The 21,626-nt window shown below is 36.1% G+C and overlaps 1 protein-coding gene across 6 annotated transcripts in view; it reads left to right on the top strand.

The window, feature by feature from the left end:
* Positions 1-21,626, top strand: part of LOC107562125 (pleckstrin homology domain-containing family A member 7-like) — a 101,831-nt gene that overhangs the window by 58,062 nt on the left and 22,143 nt on the right. For all 6 annotated transcript variants that reach the window (XM_016246696.1, XM_016246695.1, XM_016246694.1 and 3 more), the window contains 4 exons: positions 1,995-2,078; positions 13,649-13,763; positions 17,025-17,129; positions 18,350-18,422. In XM_016246696.1, the coding sequence (XP_016102182.1) occupies positions 1,995-2,078; positions 13,649-13,763; positions 17,025-17,129; positions 18,350-18,422 (377 nt within the window). The remainder of the gene's footprint in view (positions 1-1,994; positions 2,079-13,648; positions 13,764-17,024; positions 17,130-18,349; positions 18,423-21,626) is intronic.

Here is a 21,626-nt window from a genome sequence, read left to right as displayed (position 1 = left end):
TAATTATATACATATATTATATATGTGTATATATATATATATATATATATATATATATATATATATATATAATTTTGTAAAAAAAATAATAAAAATACACGTTTTTCATATAATGGTGTATATTTAAAAGTATAAGGTGGTACTGATGTAGCATTGCAGCAAGACGTAATGAGTATTTCTACACAATCACATGAGACTAAACAGGTGTTGTGATTATAAAGATCCAGGGGCTCCTTTCAAGGATGCACACCATGTTTGTGCACACAAATCCTTCACTTATCACAGGCTGTCAGCCAGAATAGTAAAGAGCTCCATTACAAACAACCGTAAAGCTTATATAGTCGCTGCAACCTGTGGCATCTCCATGCAGTGAATTATGGTCTTTAAATATATAGGAGCGACTGGAAAGGAAACAATGTGCTCTGACCTCACCTCTACCTCTCTCTGCCTCAATGGAATTGTGAAAGCATGTCGAGTTCACATATTTACACTCTTGATGCACACCAGTGTGTTCTGCTGTTGAAAGGATGCCTCGTGACTTCAAAGCATTCCTGTTCAGATAGGGAGGGTTTTACATTCAAGGCTTTCAGGTCAGTTTGCATCCATTTAAAAATAGCTTATATTTTAATTTTTTTTAAAAACTCTTTAACAGGGACTTTTTTTAAAATTAATAGAACAACATTAGGATAAATACTTTCAAGGTCCAAGGAACCAAACTTGTTGAAAAAGTGGGCAGGCACTGTTGCAGTCTATATGGCAGAATAAGTCCCGCCTTCTAAATAAATGAGCCAGTCGTCAATTGGTAAAGTCATTGGAGCTGCCATTAGAAGCAGTTAGTGTCCTGAGATGTGTGCTTGGGACTGTGCATTGGCTGGACCAACCTGCTAATGAAGCTTAAGAAACAACATCTATGGGATGGCTATTGTCTATTGGCTAATGTGTCCATACCTTAAAGCAACTGTATGTAGTTCTGAGTATTTTTTTCGATTATGTAGAGTTTGAGTGAAATTCACCATTGTAAATATATCACTGTCATAATTACAGTGAATAATTGTACAAGTGGCTTTGGCTGTACACATGCATTTGTTGCTGCCGTAATGTAATCCGGCCTTTTCACTGAATTTCGTACCCACTCACCAAACTTGCATACTCCCAGTCCCAAAACATACATCTGGTGAAAGAAACAAAAGCCATTCACCTTATTTGAAGTCAGTGTACCATTAGAATGATTTTGTTAAAGTGATATTTCAAGATAAAAAATGTGCATACAGTTGTTTTAAGTTACGTTGTAGTTTGAGTGTATAATTATAATTATATAACCTTCAGATTTCTTATCAGACTTCTTTTCTTTTGTGTTCCTTTTGCACACATTTTCCATGAACTCTCTGCAGCCATTAAACAGATTTGAAAGGTGCTTTTTATCAGCTCAGACATAGACTGCAGTGTAACTTTGATTACAGTACTTATGCATGCAGTTATTTAGTCTCTTGTTGTTATTTAGTCTCATGGTGTTCATTTCATGAAGCACTTTAATACATAGTAGAGACAATGCCTCTGTTCATATGGGGCAAAGTCTGTTTCTGCTGTGCAGTCGTGTCCCCCTCAAATGTAACAGACCACTCTTGATGTTGATGCAGTTTCCTAAAATAGGCACATTGGAAATACATGTCATGCCGACATGTTGCCAAACCTCAGACTATGTTACACTGAGAGTATAAATCTTTTCCAGTTGTACCTTACTAACTTACTGTTTGTAATATTATAGATGATATTAGGTTATATACTGCATATATGTTTGCATTAATCTGTGGTTACTCTGTAAGCAAAATGATTAAAGAGGCAAAACACCACTGATTATCACTGGTGTGTGTGATTTGTTTTGTGACGGACATGTCTAGGAAAATCCAAGGAGTTGATTGTGCTGATGTTCAGATGGTGTTTTTGTGACATTATAATCACCATGCTAATTCGCTTTGTTTTTGTCTTATCTGTAGCCATAACCAGAAGACGACTACTTTCATACATCCAGTGACAGGCCAGATCTCTGCTGAAAATTCTGATTTCAGACTTCAGGACCAGTAAGTATTGTCTTTTGACATGACTAGGTCACTTCTTGTTTGGTTATATTTATGTTCTGTCGCAAACTAGCAGCCCAGTTCTTGAGTTTGGTTTCTAATAACTAGGGCTGGGTATCGAGTTCGATACTTTTTAGGCACCGACCAAATTGTCTTGATACCATCGAGTATCGAAAACCGTCTTGTCGTTCGGTACCAAATTTCGATACCTAAGGGGTTAATCTCATCAGCGTCAGTGAGCCAATAAGCCTGCAGCACTAGCCGGTGTGTTCGACTAGAGGATCGACACAGATCGATCATCCGCGAGAGCGATTCGAAAGCGCACGGAGCAGTCTGCTATCTTTAGCTCTCGTGGTACTCTCTCTCTCGCAGACACACACAGTCCAGACATGCAGTGACGCGAATAGAAACTTCTTGTCAGCGCTGCACCGCAAATTTATCAGTAAAATAGTTTCGCAGCTGAAAAGCTACATGACATTTCTCAGTAGCGAGGTTCATGAAGGAGTTTAACTTAAAGATTCACTATTAGTAGCCGCTGCTGCTGAACGCTGCTGAGAGACGCATAGACGCAGGTATTCACACGCACTTAATGTCTCTCTCTCTCCCTCTCTCTAATAACCGCATTAGACTGCATTAATAACTGCATAAGCACTAGCCGGTGTGTTCGACTAGAGGATCGACACAGATCGATCATCCGCAAGAGCGATTCGAAAGCGCACGGAGCAGTCTGCTATCTTTAGCTCTCGTGGTACTCTCTCTCTCGCAGACACACACAGTCCAGACACGCAGTGACGTGAATAGAAACTTCTTGTCAGCGCTGCACCGCAAATTTATCAGTAAAATAGTTTCGCAGCTGAAAAGCTACATGACATTTCTCAGTAGCGAGGTTCATGAAGGAGTTTAACTTAAAGATTCGCTATTAGTAGACGCTGCTGACGGAAACATGTCAAATGTCTTGAAACAAATTATCTGAACAATGTCTTGATGTGTGGTTGGGACTCCAGGCCGTTAAAATTATTAGAGAAATAATGCACCCCCGGAGGTGGTTATGTGGCCACGACTATATGGTATGGTCTTTCCATAGCAATATTGACTTGTTCCATAGAACTATTCGATTTTTATTGACTGAACGCAAGCACTTATTCCGATACACAAAACACTGTATCGGTTTCCACTGATTAAGAAATATTTTTGTTTGCTTGGGTGGTAATATTAGGTCTATTATATTAATAGGGAAGGGGGCCCAAAAATGTCACGAAAATAAGTAAATCCGGACCTGCCATCTAATGTGTGTTTTGGCCATGTATTGTTGCTGAAATTAAATCTGTCAGATTTAAGATTTAAGTCAGAGCAGCGATCATGGAAGAGAGAACACAAGCAGACAGCGCTGGAAGCTGCTAATGCTCATCAGTAAATCAGTAGAAAATAAATAGAAATCATGATTCTGTCTCAGCTATGCGTTTTAAAACGAACACTAACTAGTGTAAATGTAGCCTAACAGATGTGTAAACTGAAGACTATTTGAGCTTTAGTAAAACTATTTTGCACTGATTTATTGTGTTGGTTACATTTTGTTCCTTTGTGCAGTGGCTCAGGAGATGAGTCTTTGAGTTTGTATAAACATCAACAAGCTGAAAAATAAAACCAAAGTTTTTTTTTTAGATAATGTAATCTTGTTAAAATTGATTTCATAAAATTGGTATCGAAAAAGTACCGTTCAGGAACCGGTCTCGAAGTCAAGGTATCGGTATCGATATCGAAAAATTTTGAACGATACCCAGCCCTACTAATAACATAGATGAAATATTGAGACTTCATATACTTTTAAGATGCTAAACAGCTCAGGCTGCTTGTCTCATGCTCCATGCATGTCAGCAAGGGCTTTTATTAAGCATGAATGAAGCATGAGTGAATTGCATATGGAACCAAAATAATTCCAGCAGCATTTTCTCTCAAAACAGTTTTTAAAGATTAAATGTAAGCCTGTAATGGGTACAAATAATAAATTACATTTATCAAATTCGACCTGATGAGCGTTTAAATAGTAACATTACCAACTATTAATTAAAAGCTATTAATAGACTTGTATCAGTAATTAAGTGATGCAAGTTGCATAATCAGATTACTTTTTTAAGTAACTAGTGATGTAAGGCATTACTTTTTAATTTACAAGAAAATAACTATCTTTTTCAAATTAGTAATGCCAGTTGCTTTGTTTTCCCATTTATTGACTGGCAGCAAAGCTGAAAGGTTTGTTTGAGCTGAATCCTCTACTGTACAAATGTGAATTTGCATTTCTTTCAGACGGAGGCTTATTCATTTCACTTTTGGTGTCGAAGGGCTTTTACAGTTGCCAAAAAAAGAAATGTCTTATGTTAAAAACAAAAAAGTAAGCCCAGCACCGATGAGAAAAATGAAGGCAAAAGTAGCACAATGCATTACTTTCCATGAAAAGTAGCTAATACAATTAGTTACTTTTTTAGGGAGTAACGCAATGTTGTAATGCATTAATTTTAAAAGTAACTTTTCCCAACACTGGTAATTAAATAGGAGTATTTCCTATTTTGATATTATACACTACCATTCAAATATTTGGGGTCGGTAAGGTATTTTTTTAAAGAAATTAATACTTTTTTTCAGCAAGGATGCATTAGAGACTTTTACATTGTTACATAAAAAAATTACATTTCAAATGAATGCTGTTCTTTTTTGCTAAACTTGATTTTTATCAAAGAATCCTGGTTAAAACATATCACGATATTCATTAAGTAGCACAACTGTTATCAACATTGATTATAAGAAATGTTTCTTAGACACCAAATCAGCATATTAGATTGATTTCTGAAGGATTTCTGGGGACTAATGGCTGCTGAAAATTCACAGAAATAGATTAAATTTGAAAAAATATATTAAAATAGAAAACAGTTATTTAATTATATTTTACAATATTACTGTTTTTACTATATTTTTATCAAATAAATGCAGGCTTGGTGAACATAAGAGACTTCTTAAAAAGCATTTTAAAAATCAGTACCATCATACGGTTGTGATATATCATGTTAATGATCTATATGTTAGCAGATGCAGAGCTGGAAGGATACAGCTGACTTAAGTATCACATGTCTCCACTGGCATTTGTCAATAGTCTCACTCACTCAGATCCCCTCTTGCTGCTGTCAAGTTGTAACATATTATAGCTGTCTGTTTTCTCAAACATGTGCACAGGGCACTTGGGTGGTTATGCTCTTCAATAATGGCTTGTACAGGAAAAGATGTCGAAATTCAGAGGTATTCCTTATCAGAGACAAACTTTGGGCTGTTTCGTTTTATGCTGTTAAGAGATACATCAAAATCTTTCAGGTTATGTTAGGGAACCTCATAATAACGCTACACAGTCCAACATCCTTAGTCCAAGAAGGATCTGCCATTAGAACAATGTTTCAATAGCTGCCCACCGGTCTTATCTAACCTGGATCTCTCTAAAAGCAGCTCATATTAGTGCATATATTTCAAAGACTGGGCCTCTCTTATCGTCTGTCTGTGAGCAGGAGGCTGTATTCTCCTGCCACTTCCAAATGAATGCATCTCATTAACAGCTGTGTGGGTGCATGAGGCTTTCTGAGAACCGCAGGTAATGTGTCGTTGGCTCTTAATGTATCAACAGACCAGGCACATGCTGGAAAGATCTAATATGAGCTGTAGGGATCATATAATAACCTAACTACTATACATTATGCAGAGTATGAGGACAGATTGTTCTGGAAGAACTTGTTCTCCTTTGATACTTTTATTGAAGTATAATTGTGAATCAATTTTAAATCTTTGGTATAACTTTTTGGTAAATGGACTTTGGTGCAGAATAGGGTTGGGCCGATAGACGATGCCATCGTCCATTGCCGATGGCTGATACACATCACAATGTGTATCATCCCCCCATACCCCCCGCAATCCGCCGTATCTCAATACCGTGTTCGGAAAGAAAATTACATGTATACGGAACCCCTAAAGAGAATAAATACGAGATGGGAGGAAAGTACATATTTTAATAATTTCTCTCGCAGTTATATCATTGGGTAATTATACTGTATATAAATAGCGGGCATCAGGGTTGAATCAGGCTGGCATTGAAACTACTTTTGAATGCACGAGTGCTTTTTAGTTTCACTTTTACTTTTAAGATTCACGATCACACGTACTCTGTTTATACTATGGAGTGGCAGTACTTACCACACATTTTACAAGATTAGATGTTTGTCAGTGGTGCTCAGAATCTGCAAATCATTCTCCATCGTCCTCAGTCATCTCTCCTCCTTACTAGTGGTAAGTGGAATTTTATTTACTGTTATGTAACAGGCAACCATTAGCAATCGTTTTCTCGTTTCGGGGCACAACCCCAAACCCCCCCCTCCCCCTCCGCCGATGTCATCATCCATCGCGATGCTTCACTGTAGACATCGCCCGATGCCAATTTTGTAGACATCGGCCAACCCTAGTGCAGAACTCATTTTGCACTGTTTTTTACCACAGACATATATTATGCTATTGCTTTTCTAAGTGATCATACCATTTTCTGGTGGAAAACATGCAGTAACATCTTATATTGACACATCTAATATATCAGAGAGACTCAATATATCAGAGAGGACTCGTTTGGCTTGGGACAGTATACACAGGCCCTGTATGGGGCCCCAGAGGCCCCCAGCATATCTAAGCATCAGAATATCCCAATATGATTTTGGTGTTATTTATGAACTATTATAATATTAGTTCATATTTTGACTTGACATCGCTGAATCAACAATGAACTGACTTTTACTAATAAACTGTTTTCTATTGTCCTCTTGCATTATCAGCACAGGTTTTTCCTATTTAACACTGTAAAGCTGCTTTAACACAATCTGTATTGTATAAAGCACTGTATAAATAAAGGTGACTTGACTTGAATTAGCATTTATTTTTATGTTTTCCGTTTTCTTTTTAGTAGTTTAAGTTTTAGTAATTTTATTATGTGCATTCGTCATTTTTATTTTATTTTATTATTATTATTATAATATATACATTTCCAGTTAGCTTTAATATATTTTTATTTCAGTTTTGTTCATTTTAGTGCTTAAATTTATTTAGTTCAGTTTGCTGCCAAGACGGAAAACAATTAATAGTTTTAGTTAACAATAACATAACTGCCATAGACAGTGAGTCACAGTGAGATTGTATCAGTTTGTATAGCTTTTAAATTTTAGGCTAGCTTTAACCATCAATATTTTCATACCTAAAAGATTTCTAAACTTCAAAAGCAGTGTTTTTAGAAATATTGATCCTTTCATGTCAGTGCTGCACCATGCTGCTATACCGTGCTGATTCTTTCCACACCTTTACTAAGAGCCACTGAATAAAAGGTGCTAGAGAGATTTGAGTGCCCAAAGCCCACAGATTCTTCAAGTGTGCATATCTAGAAGGATGGTCTGCTTTTCTTTTTCTTTTGTATTTTGACTCTTTGCATATCTGGCCATCTGTTCTAAGATTCTAAGTGTGAGGGCCGTGCTGTGAGGATTCCTGAACCATCTCCCTGCTGACCCTACCTCTTATATAAGGAGAATCTGATTAAAATTGATGAAAAAGAACAAACGTATGTCATACAGGTTTATGTGAATGGTTTGGGTTATGGTTTGCCATAACTATAACACAGTGGCATTTTATGGTAGTGAGGTTTTTGGGAGTAGAGTATAAGAATAGTTTGAAGAGGACAGAAATAATATACTTTGTCGCACTGTTCTTATGATTTGACAGTCCTCAAGGTCAAAGTGCAATGACAGTTATACAAAGTAAATCTTCCATTGTTGTTTAGGCAGTAGATTGTATTTACGAAATGTTGGGGTCCTTGTAGGCAGTTTCCTTTGTAATCATGCCAGCTGGAATCAGTTGATGAGACATTTGATCTATAAGCACTCAGAAAAAGCTGCAATCTTTGTATGGTTTTTTAGTCAGGCAGTGCTTTTGTGATAAAGGATAGAAAGAGATAGAACAGATTTAACATGCATTTGACATACATCTGAACAGATTTGAAAACACTGGGCATTATGCACTTGTTGACTTTGTAAATACTTACAGTGGAAAAACTACTGGGCATCGTACACTAAACGGTTGAGGATCACACACTACCAGACTTTCAAGTCAGTCTGAACAGAAGAAACTCACGCAGAAACACGCAGGTTATTGTTATAGTAGGAAGCACATGACAAATGAAGACAGTGTGTTCTAAAATCAGCTCAAAATATCACACTTGTTTGATATCCTCCATCTGGATGGAATCATAATCGGTAGCTAAAAAAAATCAGAGTCTGTGGCCATCAAACACTATGCAAATTTCTATGAAATCTTTGTGCTCAAATCTGCAAACTGGCTCTGACTTTCGGCAACTAGTGTCAACTTGTCCAGACTGAAAATCAGGGCCAAAAACTAGACAAATCTTGTGTAGAGTATTCTAGTCTTAAGATAAATTAATAGCAGTAAATTCAGTCTGCTCTGATTATTTTAATGTTGACACTCATAGAGGACACTTTTGGTTCCTCTCGGACTGAAGAGGAGCCAAAACCAGTGGTTCTGTCCTAGTTTGCTGTCTGTTTCTTAGTTTTAATAACTGGGATATCATTTAAAAAAACATTTAAATGCATGGATCTCCTATAGGAATATTGATTACAGTTCAGAAGTTTGGGAACGTGTGTGTTTTTTTTGTGTGTTTTTTTTAAAGAAATGTATACTTTTATTCAGCGTGGACGCATTAAATTCATCAAACGTGACAAAAAGACATTTATAATGTTACAAAAGATTTCTATTTCAAATTAATGCTGTTCTTTTGAATTTTATACTTACGAAAGTCCTGAAAAAAAGTTTCATGGTTTCAGTGAAAATATTAAGCAGCACAACAGTATTCAACATTGATTAAAATAAGAAATGTTTCTTGTGCAACAAATCAGCATATTAGAATGATTTCTGAAGGATCATGTGACACTACAGACTGGAGTAATGGCTGTTGAAAATTCAGCTTTGCATCACAGCAATAAATGACATTATAAAATATATTCAAATAGAAACAGTCATTTTATTTAAAAATATTACAGTTTTTCTGGATTTAGATTTTAAATAAATGCAGTCTTGGTAAGCATCAAGTCTTCTGTCAAAAACATTTTAAAAAATCCTACCGACCCCAACATTTTTAATGGTAGTGTTTTCCTTTATTAAGATGCAGAAGATTTACTAAAAACAGTGAAAGTAACTGAAGACATCAGTTTGAGTTGCCATATGTGTCCTCTCTTTTTGAAGTTGGTTTAAAACAATGCTAGATTGGATTTACTTAAAGGAGTCATATGATGCGATTAAAATTTTTTCTTTCTCTTTGGAGTGTTACAAGCTCTTGGTGCATAAAGAAGATCTGTAAAGTTGCAAAGACTAAAGTCTCAAATCCAAAGAGATATTCTTTATAAAATTTAAGAGTCAACCATGCCTACCTAAAATGGCTCGTTCTAACATGCCCCCACATGTCTACGTCACGATGTGGGAAGATTTGCATAACTCCGCCCAAATGTTTACACAAAGAAAGAAAGCATAACTTTTATTCTCGCTGTAGTATTGTTGCTGCCGCTGCCATGTCGTGAAGGCGCTGTGTGTTTCGTTGTGAAACCGAAACTACTTTGTTTGGCCTTCCAAAAGAGGACGATATCCGCTTCGTCATGCCTGGAGCTGATCCGTGCTGGTCGCTGAGGAAATAAATCATCTTCGCGCTGTGGATCGTCGGATCGGCTTTCACCGTGGACGAAGCGGAATCCAGCCCGGGGTCGTCACATGTGGTTGCCACAATAATGGGTTTTATTGTTTTTGTCTTGTCGCGCCGGGACACAGGGCATCACAGTATGTTAAGGGGCGTAACATTTCCGTCACACGCTTGAGGTATTCAGCCAATCACAACGCACTGGATAGCTGGCCAATCAGCGTACACCTCGCTTTTCAGACCGATGAGCTTTGTAAAAATCAATGCGTTTCAGAAAGGCGGGGCATAGAGGAGCAACAATAATGTACAGTATGTGGAAAATAATGTATTTTTTTAACCTTAAACCGCATAAACACATTGCATTACACCAAATACACAACATAATGTTCTTTTTAGCAACGTCATATGACCCCTTTAATGAACAGTGTGGAGAATATTAAAGCAATATTGATCAGCAGTATGTTTTAAGAGTGTTTGTCAGTTTCATAGTTCATAGCCCACTAATATAACCTACCTGTTGACTGCCTGAGGGATTTCATTTGTCATCCAGGTCAGTGAGCGCTTAAGGGAAAGTTCATTCTCTGAATAATCATGGGGAATTATACTTGACACATCACAGTAACTCTAATTTACTAAAAGCTTTTTGAAGTGAGCCTGTGATATTAAAAACATGTATCTCTAGTGTGAACAGAGCAGTACTGCATTAGAATGCTGTGTGACTGGTTGTCACTTTTGGTAGGAGCTTGTTTTCATATACGGTCTATAGCCATTAGCTTTACATAAGTTGTAACTCCTACTGCTTGCATAGTCAGTCAGCTGATTTCTAACAGTCATGGAACCTCATAAGTGACTGTGTTTTACATTGGCAGCTACACACTAATAGCACTCTGTATGGCAGACCTAAAGGGATAGTTGACCCAAAATTGAAAATTCTGTCATCATACTCACCAGCATGCCGTTCCAAACCTGTATGCCTTTCTTCCTCTGTGCACCACAAAAGAAGATATTTTGAAGTATGTTGCTAACCAAACATTTTGGTTACTGTTGACCATCGTTCAAAACACTAAGGAGTGAAACACACTGTTTATCATGAATGTCACCATGCAGAGTTCCAGTCAGTTTTTAAGTGTTATGTTTTGCCACAGACACAACGTATCATATGCTAGCACTCAACTATACTATGACTAAGACTTCTGATTACATAGGAAGAGGATTTCACTTTTACACTGATGTGAAATTGTGGAAAACAACCTGAAATTCTAGCCATTGCTGTTTTCTTGCAGTTATAGTATGGTGTGGCTAATTATAGGGAGTATGGGTTAACTTATTATACTCTCACTGTCGGGTGAAAAGTATTTTTCCCTCCTTAGTAGCAACCATGTTTCATCCTTACATAATTATTTGTGTAACATTAATGTAGGGCTGCAGGATTTTTTAGAAAAAAAAGAAAATGTAATTTTTCAGATAAATTTTGCGATTTAATTTTAATTGAACAATTTAACAATTTAATTCAAATGTGTTCAGATTTAATTTCTTCTGCACAATTTGGTAAAAAAAATCTATTGGGTCTGTCAAGCAATATAAATGTTTAATCTAATTAATTACATGATGTGCCGATTAGTTAATCTCAATTTTAGCTGAGAAATAACCTCTAATAAGTCATTTAAAGTCATCATTGTGTTAAATGAGAAAATGATTGAATAGACAAAAAAGTAGACAAAATGTAGCTTTAAAAAGAAATATTTTGATTCAGCATTGCATAAATAATGATAATAAATGGGTATTAATTCATTTTTTAATTAATATTGAAATATGAAATGGTTTTTAAAAATAAATAAAATGATACTTTACATATTAAAACCGCCAATAAGTTGTGGCAAGTCACTGTCTTAATGAGTGAGTCATTGAGTCAGTCATTCATTCAACCAATTTATTCAGAAACTAAACAATTGGCTGTCTTTATGAATGGGTCACCTAATCACTGGCTCATTCGTCTAGTTCAAAAACATGGATTCTTTCAAAACAACACTGTGTTTTGCTTGGAGATGCACAACAGTTCTGCTGTGGCTTTGTTTAGAACCGTTTTTTTTTTTTTCAAAGTTGAGCAAAACAGACAATATTGACAATGTAGTTTTAAAATTTAACACAATATTAACCTATTTACTAACTATTTATTAACACAATATGGAACTATTGTATAAAATCAATATCACATGCTTGTGTGATAGTACTAAACTATATCATATGATATAAATATATAACAAAAACCCATAGGGGCATATAACTGCATTCTCATAGGCTACATCACATAGTCAGTCATCGTCTAGCATCATGTTTGTCAGCAACTGCGTTTTAACGTGTAACTTTTTCCAAATTAATTGCACCAAATTAACATGTTAAATTAACAGCCCTAATAGCAATATGGCTATAAAAAAAAAAATAATAATCATTATTATTTATCATGATTAAAATTATTATTATTATATTAGTAAATACAAATATAAAAAAAGAAAAATTAATATTGTAATATTTCCACTGTAAAATTTAAATACTAATATCTATGGCTGTCTATCTATGGCTACATTTTCAAAAGTTAAACCAAGCTTTTATTTTGGTGAAAAACCTCAGAGACCTTAAAACTTATTTAACAGCCTCTTTATAAGCACGTTTCTTGACAAGTTTGGGAAGATCGTTGGAGCGTTGCATTTTCAAATGCAAGCTATAAGCGTTCCAAACTCAGAGCAGATGGAGAGATTTGTTCGTGTGGAGAAACAGTTACTGCTCTGAGAGACTGAAAACAATTCATCATAAGCTGCTCGCGTGTAAAAGGACACAGTGCTGTGCTTCATTCTGAAACACGCTTCAAATATATTTAAAGGGGTCATATGATGCTGCTAAAAAGAACATTATTTTGTGTATTTGGTGTAATGAAATGTGTTTATGTGGTTTAAGGTTCAAAAAACACATTATTTTCCACATACTGTACATTATTGTTTCTCCTTTATGCCCCGCCTTTCTGAAACGCGTCAATTTTTACAAAGCTCATCGGTCTGAAAAGCGAGCTATTCTCTGATTGGCCAGCTATCTAGTGCGTTGTGATTGGCCGAATACCTCAAGCGTGTGACAGAAATGTTACGCCCCTTACCATACTGTGATGCCCTGTCAGGCCAGAGCGACGAGACAAAAACATTCAAACCCATTATAAACGAGGCATTTGTTGCATCCAGTGGGGACATAATTACGGATTATAATGATTTATACATGTCATTGCATTGTTGCATCGCACCGCGTAAACATAAAACCATGTCTGCATTTGTCATCGGAGAAATGACAAACAACAAGCGCTACTTTACACTGCTCAAATCTTGCGTTTGAATCATCAGTGGCACATTCTTTAATATAAAAAACTTACTTACAGTCAGAACAGCCGGCATTGTAGTCTACTCTCGTTATGCAAATCTTCCCACATCGTGACGTAAACATGTGGGGGCATGTTAGAATGAGCCGTTTTAGGTAGGCGTGGTTGACTCTTAACTTTTATAAAGAATATCTCTTTGGATTTGAGACTTTAGTCTTTGCAACTTTACAGATCTTCTTTATGCACCAAGAGCTTGTATCACTTCAAAGAGAAAGGAAAAATTTTAATCGCATCATGTGACCCCTTTAATTAAATTACAGCCTTTGCTCACACTAAGCCATATCACAATTTCATTTTTATTTTGATTCAATTGTGCAGCCTTAATGAAATGTGTTAAATGTAAAGCAGTTTAGCAGCGTAACAGACCCATCTCCGTGTTCTCCTCTGCAGGACTGGACGACACATGCTGAAGCAACCACAGACGACCACACGGCCCTCCAGCACCATTAGTGAGGCCTCGACTACCGTCACCTCTTCAACTCTGGACACCACTTCAGGCTCAAAGGTTAGTAAGAACCTGATCCTGTTGGACAGACAACAAAACTAGTCAAACGGAAAGAAAATAGACCTGATATTTTGTAGATAGAAGACTTTATGGAACTAGATGAGCAAGTTAGCTTGACAAGACTCCTGATGCTGATCATTCTCTATGCTTGGTTAGCATCTGTTCTGGTAATTAGAGTGTTTATTCCTCTGTGCTGAGGCATCAATTCCCTAGTGCTGGCGACACAAACACAGAGTGATCAGAGCCCTTGACTACCATCTCTGAGCAGACAAAGAAGACCAATGAAACGGATTGCGATTCGTATTGTGAGTGATTTGTTGCATATCTGTATGCATTGTTTGGGATGTGATACACATGAGTTGAATAAATACTGGAAAAAAGCAAACGCATGTTAAAGTGATAATCCACACAATAATTGCAATTCCGTTATTATTTAGGACAGTTCCAAACTTAAATATACTTTAATTAAATTTCTGTTTAAACTCGAATGTCATGTATTTAAATATAATATAAGTACAACTTTGTAATGATGAAGTTGCATTTTAGTACATTGAAATATATTAACTTGAAATGTCATATCAGATAACACACTACAGTAAAAATTATAATCATGAACTTTACAAGTTTTTTAGTATCTTATTCAACATAAAAATAAGTGTACTTTAAAACATGACAAAATCTTAATAAAGCAACGATTTAAAATGTACTTAAAAATGAAACTTTTTATTTGACATGTCAAAGTCAAAGTGCACTTTTTAAAGTGTTCTCAAGTGTGTTAGGAAAACAGTTGTGAAAGTGTTCTTCTTTTACAATACCTTTTATTTCATTTATATTATATTATCTGCATGTACAGTTTTAAAAAAATATATATACTTTTAAGATTTAAGCTACACTACCAGTACACATTCAGTGCAATTAAACTCTCACACAAGGGCTTTTTCCACAAGGGGTATTTTTTTAGTGGAACACAATAGTAGAAATTTTTGAAGAATATGTATACAGATCATAGTGACACATATGTTAAATTTTTTATTATTTTTAAAATTCTGGCTGCAAATGCCAGATATGCACAAGTGTAAATAGAAGTGAAGATTAGAAGAAAAAATGACTTTGATTAGAGGTCGACCGATATGGGGTTTTCACTTGCCATTGCCGATATTTAGAAATCAGGGCAGCCGATGGCCGATATATGATACCGATTTTTTGGCCGATATTTTGGCTGATTTTCTTTTCTTCTTTTTTTTTTTTTCTTCATCTCATAAAAGTGAGTTTGAGTAAATGATTATTGCAGGGTACAAGATAGTAATAGTAGTAGTAGCCTAATTCAGAGTAATAATACATGGCTCAAAACATAAGCACCTTCTCAAAACAGCTCTGAAACATACTTTTTGTTTATGTTTGCTGACGCCAGCAGGAGGCGCTGTTGGAGCGGGAAATATAGCGGTTTCCCCAGTATCGGCTGTAATCTAATAAGCACTGCGCTCACAGTCACAAACGCTACTTTTATCAGGCATTACAGGAAAGACAAAATGAAAATGACATTGAAGCTTTTCTGAAGACAGTCGGTTCTTTTCAAAGATACATTCATATAAAAACACCCGCGCTGCATTTTAATTTTGAAACGTGCAGTGCTCAGTTTATTCAACGAAGTATAAGCCTTTTGGGAAATCTATTTATGGCGGTGACGAGCCACCACAAATAACTCAATGTATGGGAAACACTGGACACTGCTATAAGTCAAATGGCCAAGTGATAACAAAAATAAAAGAGTTCACACATATTACCCAGCCCGCTGCTCATAACTGCTTAAGAGTGCACTGGCCACGAGCGATGACATCGTGGAGGCTATTGTCGGACCTACACACACATTTCATGAGGAAAGCTATCGTGCATGTTATAATCAGCCCAGAAGTTTCGTCTGAATTGCATGTGTTTCTACTTTCACATGCAAATGACTTGATGCACTTATGAATATGACAACTTTCCGGCATCAATTCTAGTAGGGTAAAACGTAATTACTCTTTAGTACAATTAGCTGAAGCTGTGTGTGAACAAGAAGCGGCTGCAGAGTGTGAGTTGCTCCGTCTCTCACGCAACCAGAGAGAGATTCTCCGGCGTTCCGCAACAACGCTTAGCTGCCCGCAGATGCGCCTGCCTATAAATCGGCCTAATTTGCAGCCCAATCGGCCGATGCCGATTAATTAAAAAATGCCAAAAATCGGCCGATCAATCGGTCGGCCTCTAACTTTGATTGTAGCTTGTACCTCATGCAAAACATGGACCATTTTATGACACTTTTTAGGATACCTTTTTCTTTTTGGAACATTACAGATACAGACACGGTCACTGGTGTATAGAACGAGTGTGAGAGGGACTGAATAATTGCTGAATTTTCATTTCGTTATTCCTTAAAAACTTCAATTAAAAGATATTTTAAACCATTTGTGAATCTTGTATCCCTCACATATGCTTGACATGGATTATTCACATTGATCTAAAAAGCTAGACCTTTGCAATACAAAAGCAGCAGTTGTATGAAGCTTATCGTTTTATAACGGAGGCCTTGGTAATATTATAATCATATCATCATTATCTTACAGTGGGGAAAAAAAGTATTTAGTCAGCCACCAATTGTGCAAGTTCTCCCACTTAAAAAGATGAGAGAGGCCTGTAATTTTCATCATAGGTATACCTCAACTATGAGAGACAAAATGAGAAAAAAAATCCAGAAAATCACATTGTAGGATTTTTAAAGAATTTATTTGCAAATTATGGTGGAAAATAAGTATTTGGTCAATAACAAAATTTCATCTCAATACTTTGTTATATACCCTTTGGTGGCAATGACAGAGGTCAAACGTTTTCTGTAAGTCTTCACAAGGTTCCTAAGAATGCGGGCGACTGCCATAGTTTATTAAAGAGCCGCCAAATAATGCAGCAGCAGGAACGCTGCCTGTGTCATCTCCTGCCTGCGTTTGGACTGTTCTAGATGAATGAGTGCTTGTAGCTCTTGTCGTTGGCAGCGACGGCGTGCAGTGGTGATGTATTAGCCGTATGAGTGCTCTGGCATGTGTGAGTGGCGGGCAGCATGTAGGCTTACGTTGCTTTGCCCACAGAATGCCAGCGGATGGTGTGTAAGATCAGCTATGCACCCCTGGCAGATGGTCCAGACTAATAGGTGATGAATGAGCTTTCAATCCCCCAGTCATCTTCAGTTTATGTATGTGTGTGTGTGTGTGTGTGTGTGTGTGTGTGATTTAGGGATCCAAGTCCAGTGGAAGGGTCCATAGCTTTGGCAAACGGGATCATGCCATAAAGCGGAATCCCAGTGTTCCTGTAGTGGTACGTGGATGGCTCTACAAACAGGTAAGAGGATTTGACCAATGCTTGTTTATTGGTTAACCAAACTTTTGCTTTCAAAGTATACTTTACATGACAAGTTTTCAGCCTTTACAGACCCGAGAAGCTAGATTGTCTCAGTAACACTTTATAATGTCTTTGATTTATATCACCTTTCAAATGTTTGGAGTCAGTAGGAATTATTTTTTTTAATATATATATTAAATATTATATATATATTATTCAGCAAGAATGCATTAAATTGACCAAAAGTTTAAAAAAAAATTCTGTTACTAATAAATGCTGCATCACGGTTTTCAGAGAAATATTAAGCAGCACAACCATTTCAGCGATGGTAATAATAAATGTTTCTTGAGTGCAAAATCAGCATATTAGAAAGATTTCTAAAAGACACTGAAGACTAGAGTAATTTTTGCCATCACATGAGTAAATTATATTTTAAAATATATTCAAATAGAAAAAAATTATTATAAATTGTAGCAATATTTCACAATATTACTATTTTTACTGTATCTTTGATCAAATAAATGCAGCCTTGATGTGCATAAGAGACTTCTTTTAAAACTTTCAAACGTTAGTTTACTTTAACGAATATTAGTATTACATAATGCTTAACAGATCATCAGTTCGAAGGTTATAGCTAGAAATTAGTTATTAAAAAAATTCTGTTTTATACCCTGGAGGTTCTTCAGGGATGTTCATGGACCTCTATTTGAAATTTCTAGTCTTTTAGTCTTTCTAGACCAATTTTAGACTTCAATTTTATGAAGTTTGAAACCATTTTGTTTGACCACAAATCTGAATATTGGGGAAATGTGTCTTCCTAAACATCAGTAGTTGTGACACAGGATTTTTGGGCATCACAGGAACTTTTGAACAGTTGAAATGCGTATTTTGAACTTTTAAACACATCATAAATGCGGTCTAGGTAGGCAGCTCATTTGACTTTTCTTTTGTCTTTTTCAGTTATTCAGACACAAACACACATGCACACATGGGTCTTTCACGGCGTGAAAACATCAGGAGTGTATTTACATGGATAGTTTTTGATAATAGGCTTTAAAAAAACTCTTTAACTGGAAGTGAAACGGTGCTGTCAAGGGGAAGTGCTGCGAATTGCATGTTTGAAGTCTGTTTGAAGTGCTGTCTTTCCCCATCAGATGTCTTCACCTGCCTGAGTGTGTGTGTGTTTTCCCATCAGTGTTTGTGTTGCTTTGTACTTTCAGGACAGCTCAGGGATGCGGCTGTGGAAGAGAAAATGGTTTGTTCTAGCTGATTATTGCCTCTTCTACTATAAAGGTGGGTTGTTCTAGCAAACATCAAACAGAGTCACATTTACACAGGGAAGCTTATAGTACCTGTTAACTTATCTCCCAGATAATGATTATTTGCATTATTTTGTTTGTAATAGCATGTTGGTCACTAAGTCCTAATTCTACTAATTGTACTTTCAATCTTTTATCTATGTACTGTCCCCAGAGTTTAACATGATATATTTAGCAAACTCTAAGAGTAGTTTATTCAGGGAAATTAACATGATTTTTTTTGGGTTGCTCATATCTATGCAGTTTTTTGGATCACACCAACTTGCTATTTCAGCTGACTCAAACCTTGTTTGTGTTATTATAAAGATTTTAAATCAGTTTAAGTTATTGTTATTAGGTAAGTGAAGATAAAGAAAAATAAAGCAGTAAAAAAAAATTCTATATTTGAAAGAATGTATTTTTTCAGCATTGTCATGTGGAAAAATTCTCAGCAATGCAGAGAATGAGGAGATGGTAGCATCATTCAGGTTTCAGGGTTTCATACTACAGTACATCACACAATGGTGCGTGAGTTCATAACAGCATCGATAAAGCACAACTCCTTCATATGTGACCCTGGAGCACAAAACCAGTCTTATGTCGCTGGGGTATATTTGTAGCAATAGCCAAAAATACATTGTATGGGTCAAAATTATAGATTTTTCTTTTATGCCAAAAATCATTAGGATATTAAGTTAATTTAATGTTCCATGAAGATATTTTGTAAATTTCCTACTGTAAATATATTAAAACTTAATTTTTGATTAGTAATATGCATTGCTAAGAACTTCATTTGGACAAATTTAAAGGTGATTTTCTCAATATTTGGATTTTTTTTGCACCCTCAGATTCCAGATATTCAAATAGTTGTATCTCGGCCAAATATTGTCCTATCCTAACAAACCATACATCAATGGAAAGCTTTTTTATTCAGCTTTCAGATTATGTATAAATCTCAATTACGAAAAATTGACCCTTATGGCTAGTTTTGTGGTCCAGGGTCACTCAAACATCCCTATATAAAAACTTCATGACCACCGAACTTCATTGTGGGAATCAGACACTTCTCACTGTACTCCTCCCTTAGAAATGCCATACCATTTTGGATGCTGTTAGATCCAAAACGATTGACTTGGTCACATGAGACCAGTGTATGGATTCCCATAGGCCTTTGAAAAGGCTAAATGAGTTTATTGTGCTTTGGCTACAGCAGGTAGTTCCGGTACGGATAAACAACATTGCATTTCATTTCTGCATATCGCATCTTACTGTGTTGTCATACTGTGTACCAGTTTTTACTGGCTCTGAGACATTTGCTTGGTATTTCCCCTGTTCTTCTTCTAGCAAATAAACACTCATCACGAAATGAAAGCTTAAAGTAAAGGCCTGGTTATTTCAGGGACCTTGTCGCAAGTCCGTTGTTTTTGAATTTCTTTTAAAACCATGATTTGGTATTCCTTTTGTATCACTGTCCACTTTTGTACAAAGGAATATGCATCCTGACAGTTCTCTCCAAAGTTTTTCCATTGATGTCAGCATTATGCCTGAGAATGAATGAACTTTCACCAGAAAATGTAAATGTTTTTCTTTTTTGTAACTTCTAAGAAGTTGTACTTAACATTTTGATAAGAAATCACTTTGATAAGAAAACCTTATTTCCCTGAATAATTTTGACATGCTTCTTTAGAAATTGATCAGTCAGACTCTCTGGAAAATTTGTACTATTTGCTCTAAGCTATTCCACCCCAAGGCTGTTTTGTTACTCTAAACTTGAAAATGTAAGTTTACTAGATCAGTATCTAAAACGTGTCTAAAAGAGGCACATTTTTGGCGTTGTCAAACAGATGGAATAACAGGAAACTATACTAAGTATACTTAGAATAATAAATTATACTTTTCAAAGTGCATCTCAGTCAAAAGATTAAGTACAGAACAAAGTATAGACCAAATATACTTGATTTTTCTGTATACTTGTCAGTATAAGCCAAGTATACTTAAGTATACATTTAAGTATATCTCTGATAAGTACAAAAAACTGAAAAGTATACTGAAAGTATACTCTTATTTTTATATTAAAAGAAGTATACTAATAGTACAGTTGAATAAACCTCTATTTGGTGAGGGAGAGCTACATTATAAGAATAGTTCACCCCAAAAAAAAGAAGACAATTCTGTCATTATATACTCACCCTCATGTCATTCCAAACCCTTATGCTCTTATTTTATTCATGCAATACAGTAGAAGGAATTGTTACACAGCTCACCATACAGTTTATAGTAACCTTGTGTGAAAAACAGACTAAATTTAAGTTGTTAATCATTGATATTCTGATATTTTATGTATTAGAAAAATGAGATTTTATCAGGTTTCACCATTTGATGCTTGTCAATGCATGTTTACTTATTTCCCCCGTCTGGTCATAATGGGATGTAATCCGTCCTCATTCTCCAGTCAGTCTGCTCTTCTCTGCCTCAGACCCCCAGCTCTCTGCTCACTCAAATGAAAGAGTCACCTGCCTCGGTTTGGAATCTCTCCTTCAAACAACCTATTTTTAACCCATTACTTCCTAATCCAGCCACCCTTATCGCTTGTCAACCCACCACTCGATCTCTGTCTCAGACAAACCCACACATAAACACACTCTCACTCCCACACACACCAGCGTTCCACTGGAAAGAAATGGTCAGGGCGGAACAAGGAGGCAGAACGAGGCTTGAACTTAAATGTGTGAAATGTGATGATGTTATCATAGTGGTGTGAGAAACACAGGTCAGAGAGTATCGCGTGCCAGGAAGGAAGACAGGGTGTCCGCGGGTCCTTAAAAAGTCTTAAAATGTCTTAAATAACGTTTTCCTAATATAAGGCCTTAAAAAGTCTTAAATTGTCTTAAATTCGGATTCGATGGGTCTTAAATATTTTTGGTCTCATTACCGCTAAAATATCTTCAGTCTGACGGACCTAATGACTTTACAATCATTGGACAGACCGAAGATGTTTTCTTCCCGCGATAAATTACTGCGTCATCAGAGATAATTGCAGTTAGTTAGCAGAATACAGAATACAAGCTCGCGCTGAAGCTCACTCTGTTTGTCTCGAGACTTCAGAACAAATGAGCGTGACAGCACACATAAACTCAGAAGAAACACACTGAGGTAAAAATTCAAAATGTTTAGTTTATTCATAACATGATATAGTTAA

The sequence above is a fragment of the Sinocyclocheilus grahami genome, unplaced genomic scaffold (genome assembly GCF_001515645.1).
Source record: "Sinocyclocheilus grahami isolate Dianchi unplaced genomic scaffold, SAMN03320097.WGS_v1.1 scaffold808.1, whole genome shotgun sequence".
Lineage (NCBI taxonomy): Eukaryota > Metazoa > Chordata > Actinopteri > Cypriniformes > Cyprinidae > Sinocyclocheilus > Sinocyclocheilus grahami.
This window is presented reverse-complemented; position numbering and strand designations above follow the sequence as displayed.